Source organism: Salvia splendens, chromosome 5, assembly GCF_004379255.2.
Source record: "Salvia splendens isolate huo1 chromosome 5, SspV2, whole genome shotgun sequence".
Classification (NCBI taxonomy): domain Eukaryota; kingdom Viridiplantae; phylum Streptophyta; class Magnoliopsida; order Lamiales; family Lamiaceae; genus Salvia; species Salvia splendens.
In genome coordinates this window covers 8,584,711-8,589,899 of record NC_056036.1, presented here as the reverse complement: position 1 = coordinate 8,589,899, position 5,189 = coordinate 8,584,711, and the positions used below count along the sequence as shown (strand labels likewise).

The 5,189-nt window shown below is 33.7% G+C and overlaps 1 protein-coding gene across 1 annotated transcript; it reads right to left on the bottom strand.

Moving 5' to 3' along the window:
* Window positions 1-2,177: 2,177 nt before the first annotated feature.
* Window positions 2,178-4,047, bottom strand: LOC121802939. Its single transcript, XM_042202632.1, has 2 exons — window positions 3,703-4,047; window positions 2,178-3,293 (listed from the first exon to the last, which is right to left on the bottom strand). The coding sequence occupies exons 1-2, from the start codon at window positions 3,788-3,790 to the stop codon at window positions 2,374-2,376; spliced, it is 1,008 nt and encodes a 335-aa protein (XP_042058566.1). The 5' UTR covers window positions 3,791-4,047; the 3' UTR covers window positions 2,178-2,373.
* Between the last annotated feature and the right edge of the window lie 1,142 nt (window positions 4,048-5,189).

The window sequence follows — 5,189 nt, the reverse complement described above, 5'->3', positions numbered from 1 at the left end:
GACAGGCCTAACTCCCTCTGTCTCACCAAAGATGATCATTTTCCTTTTTAGTTTATCCTACCCAAAATGACCCATTACTAGAACTAAACTCATTTATCTCATTACACTACTTTCCTTGTTTTTTAAGATTTTAATAGTATATTTTAAGGGAGTAATTTATACTTAAATTAGAAGTAGGAATAGAATATATGTATTTATGCAATATAAATGTTTCTTGCTTTTCTATAGTGATTTAATTAAGAATGAAAGGTGGCCCAATAGTTAATTGGACTATGTTAATTTTCTGGTTGGGCTTTATGAGTTTCGGGTGATTAGGTTAAGTTGTGGAATGAAATGGTTGCACCTCACATCGCTTTAGTATAAGCGGAAGTAGTAATTTATAACACATTCTCATATTGATAGGTTGACTTTTGTGAATGAGTATAAGAGACATACTCCCTCCGCCCCACTCAAGATGGCCACATTCTTGAGTGGTACGAGATTTTAGGAAGTGTTTTTAGATGAAATAAAGTAGAGAGGAAAAAGGTAGTTGAATATTTTAATTAGGAGAGAGGAGAGAGAAGGTTATTTCCAAAATTGGAAAGTGGTCATTTTGATTGGGACAAATAAAAAAGGAAATGTGATCATCTTAAATGGAATATATTATAATATTGGTATAAGAGTCACTGACTCATCCTCATGTTGCAGTCCACAGTTCACAAGGTCATTATGGGCCGCCATGGGTCATCGATAGTATGGGCCGTTTTACTTTAGTTACGGTGCAATGGGCTGTCGACAGCGGCATATTAAAAGTGTGTTGGTTTGCATTTACGTCAATTTAGTATATCACACTTTGGTAACCTATCCTTGATAGAAATGAAAATTTCAACTTTGTTTGCCAATAGATTAATATACTTAGTTAAACCAAACTATTGAAATTTTGATATGTAATACTCCTCCCTCTATTCGCGATTTAAAGTCTTATTTGATATTTTGGGATATTCGTGATTTAAAGTCTCATTTGCTTTTTTCTATTTTAGTAAGTGGACTCACCATTCAACACACTCATTACACTAAATAAATATATAAAACTGGAGCACATATTTTATTAACTTATTTTCCCATTTTTCTTCACAAAATCAAATAATATCTTAAAATTCATATCCGGTCAAAATGAGATTATAAATGGTGGATGGAGGGAGTTGTATGATACATTCATTTTTTTTAATAATACTAGATAGTATTACTTTATTATTTTTACTTCTATAATAAGCTGTGAAAATAAATATTTAATCACTTAAATAACAAACCGTTTATTTTAAATGAGAAATTAAACAACAAAAACACCTATCTTAATCTAGTCAACAAAATATTTTCTTTTTAAAAAATAAAATAAAATGATAGTGTAACAATAAACCCCTATTATTATACTCCCTCTGTTCTCTCATAATTATCAATTAAGGTGGAATTTTTCGGCATGGAGTTTAAGAAATGAATATTTAGTGTGTTAAGTAGATAGATAAAGAAATAAGAGAGAAAAAGTAGAGAAAATAGAGCTAAAGCTCGAGTTTGATTCAATTATTATTAAGTTGAACTAGAGCTATACTAATATAATTAATTTATATTTCCAAGCTAGTTTAATTTAACGAGCCCACTCATGCATTATTAATATAGCTCTAGTTTAATTTAACGAGCCCACTCATGCATTATTAATAAGCCGAGTAATGTGTAATTTTAGAGTTTGTAAATCAAGGTACGTCACTAAGTAGCATAGAATTAATAAAAAGGTTGTTTACTACAAATATAGCACTATGCTAAGATTCATTAACAAAATCTTATTTAAACAATTTGAATCCAGCAATTCATCCAAGCTACTATAAAAGAACTCAGCCGTCAATATTTTGTTTTTTGAGTGAACTAAGCAAATGGTTCATGAACTATGCGTTTCGCAATAAACGGTACCTAAATTTTAAAAATATCATAGGTAATCCTTGAACTAAGAGACCATTTGATGTAGTTCACTCTTTTCTCTTCATGTGTTTGAAATTAATTCTCGTGATAAACATCTTCAATTCATAACACTGTCTGTAAACATGATTTTCTTGATTATTGTAATTTTATTTCATCATCAAAATTTCTGACAGTAACTCCATTGCCTAGAGCAACTTTGCAAAAAAAACAATGTTTTGTAGGTTGCCTTCAAGCAAGAAGACTATGATACATCAATTTACATTACAATGACCTATATAAATCATCATAGAATTTGTCACACACAATGAAGACCCTATCACATCTTCAACAATCACTTGGAAAAATCCCAAAACAAAAACAAAAAAATTAAAGATAACTACCAAGAAAAATTTGAGTTAGTCACTCCAAGATCCTAAACCACAATCACGCCAGAACCGAGGGCTTATATGCATTGATCTCGCCACTTAGCCGAGCGCAATCGCCCTGCCTCTTCTCGTGCTTCTCCACCAACATTTGGAAGCACTCGAACATACCCTCCAACCCCTCGATCTCCTGCAGGAGATCGAGGGATGTCTCACCCTTAGAAGGGGACGTAGCCATCCGATTCTTCAAACTCTTAACCCTCTCCAAACTCCCCACAACTTTGGCCCCAACCTCATCCACGGTCGAATGTAGCATAGTATTCTCTTCTAGCGACACCTTGAGCTTCCTCTTCATCGACCGATAACCATCGAGAGACCTCATCAACTGCTCCGAGAGCACCTTGTTCCTCTCTTGCAACCCAAACTCCGCGTACATTTCTCCACCTCCTCCACCACCACCATCAATATCGGCCGGCTCCGTCTCCTTGGGAACAGAGAGGCATTCTTGAACCTTTTGGCGCAATGTCTCATTTTGTGCCTTGAGATTGTTCAAAAGCTCCTCCATCTCACTCAATTCATGAACCTTTTTCGAAAGCTCTGCCTCCATGAACTTCTTCTCCTTCCCTAAACTCGAGCACATCGCTTTGAGGTTCCTCTGAGCAGCTATGCTCGAGCTCAGCTCGCGCCTCAGACGATCCTTCTCCTCATCCGTATCCATTGGCACGGCCTCGGCCTCGCCACCGGGCTTCTTGCCCGATGGGACCGGGCTGCGGCGCAAGTCGGTGTTGCACCTCCTCAGCTCGGGATCCGGTTTCTTAAGGCCAAATGATTGGCATTTTTGGATTCTGTCCTTTGCATTGTCCAAAATTGTCATCATTGTGGCTACCCTCAACATTCTCCTATGATCATTCTTGTCTTGACCACAGGCTATTTGATGATCTTGGATTAGTTTTAGCAGTAATTTTACATTTGCTGCTACCCCTGAAATTTTAATTTCAATAAAAAAATTATCATTCACCTTCATCACTTAATGAATTCCCTTATTTTCAAGAATCAGGATTGCATTTGTGAATCATGAGAGTGAGAGAACATCAATAATAAAACAAAATTTGCATATTTCAACTGAAATTGCCCACAACATTTTAGATCAAATTAAAAATGAAATTTCATCAAGATTATTAGAAATCGACAAAATATAAGAAAAAAACAACTACTCGTAATAGAATCAAGCCTAATTCAACGCCATAAATCAAGATTTGCACCTATGGAGCGAGAGAAAGGAAGAACAAAACAAACAATATAATCCCCCATGTCAGATTGAAATTTACAGAATGAAAAAAAAATCAAGAATCACATTTACTACAACATAGGAAAGATTCAAGATCATTACCTTGTAATGCCAAATCATCATATCTTTGATCCTTTGCTGTATTGGGAAAATCCAAGTCAGGAGATGAATTTGCAAGAAATTGGCTCATAACTTCTTTTGTTTCAAGAAACCAAGAATCAAGAAGAAAAAATAAATTGACTACTAAAAAAAAGGTTCCTAAATCAACCACCCTTTTAAGAAAGACGAGAACATATAAGACAAACAAAATGGACCCACAAATTAAATCCACTTTTTCTATGTAATGCTTTTCTTCGTATAGAAACCAATTTAGATAAACGCATTAAAATCTTTGAGAGATCCAAAGAAGAGAGGTTGCTTTGCTGACCCTCTCCTGCTTCTCTCTCCACTTTCTCTCTCCTCCTATTTTATAGCATTATCAATTATGATAACAATGGTTTATAGTCGGTGTTGCACTTGCTTTGGTGTCAGCTAATGAGAGATTTGCTCGATTTTTTAAGAAAATTATTTATTTTCAAAATTAATGGTTGTTAATATTGCGAGGTTATTGGTTTAGGTTTGACAAAAAATTGTTTGGTTGTTGTTGGCTTTGACTTTGAGGGACAATTAGTTGGCTTCATGTGCAAGTGCAAGTGCAACTATATATTGTAGTATCTACTACTCAAGAATATTACTGCTTACATTACATGTGTAGAGACAGATATATACCTGCCACGTGATTTGAGAATTATTTTTTTGAAGTTGATATTTTTTGCATCAAGCTCTATCGGTATTATTCGAATATGAAACGTTGGTCTCAAAAACATATACTCGCTTAACTATATCATTGTGAAAGTAAATTGATGGTTTTTTTTAATAAAATTTAAGTCGGATAAATCTGGAAATTTTTATTTATCATAATTGTGCATCAATTTTCTCGAACATTCCAAAAATTTTACTTGGACTAGCTATTTATTAGTATTTGACCGACCGGCCTTCTGGATCTTTGTTTTTGTTTTTTTTTTTTTTATATTTTAGATAAGATATTAATTATTGTTATCTTTTTTACTAATTTAGTACTACGTATTTTTCTAGCGTAATATATGGAGATTTTGGACGTGTATGGATTTTATTCAAGTAAACGCACGTCGCTCGGTGAGCTTCTATCAATTATTCAATGTCAATAAAGTACCCTTATTTAACTATCACTAAATGAACATCTATCATCACGTAAACACCTCATGGTTAATACTTGTATTTTGTAAAAATTATTTTTTGACCTAATATCTCCATATTTCATTCCAGAAGTCGATTTTTTATATTTAATTATATTATTTTTAGTTTTTTGCCGTACTTATATTTTATGTCTTGACTACTCCGTATATTTTTAATCTATTTTGGAAGTAGATAATGAACTAAATGTCAAAAAAATAAAACGTCTCGCTTAGGCTGAGCTGGGACATAAGAAGTATAAATTATAATAGCATCAAGTATCCTAAGGAAAAACTTACTTAGTTCTCAAACAAGTTATCGAATGATTCAGAGCATTT

Coding starts and splice junctions, on each gene's coding strand:
- LOC121802939 (XM_042202632.1), bottom strand. CDS start 3,790: ATGAGCCAATTTCTTGCAAATTCATCTCCTGACTTGGATTTTCCCAAT. Junction 3,294..3,702: donor TGATGATTTGGCATTACAAG/GTAATGATCTTG, acceptor TTAAAATTTCAG/GGGTAGCAGCAAATGTAAAA.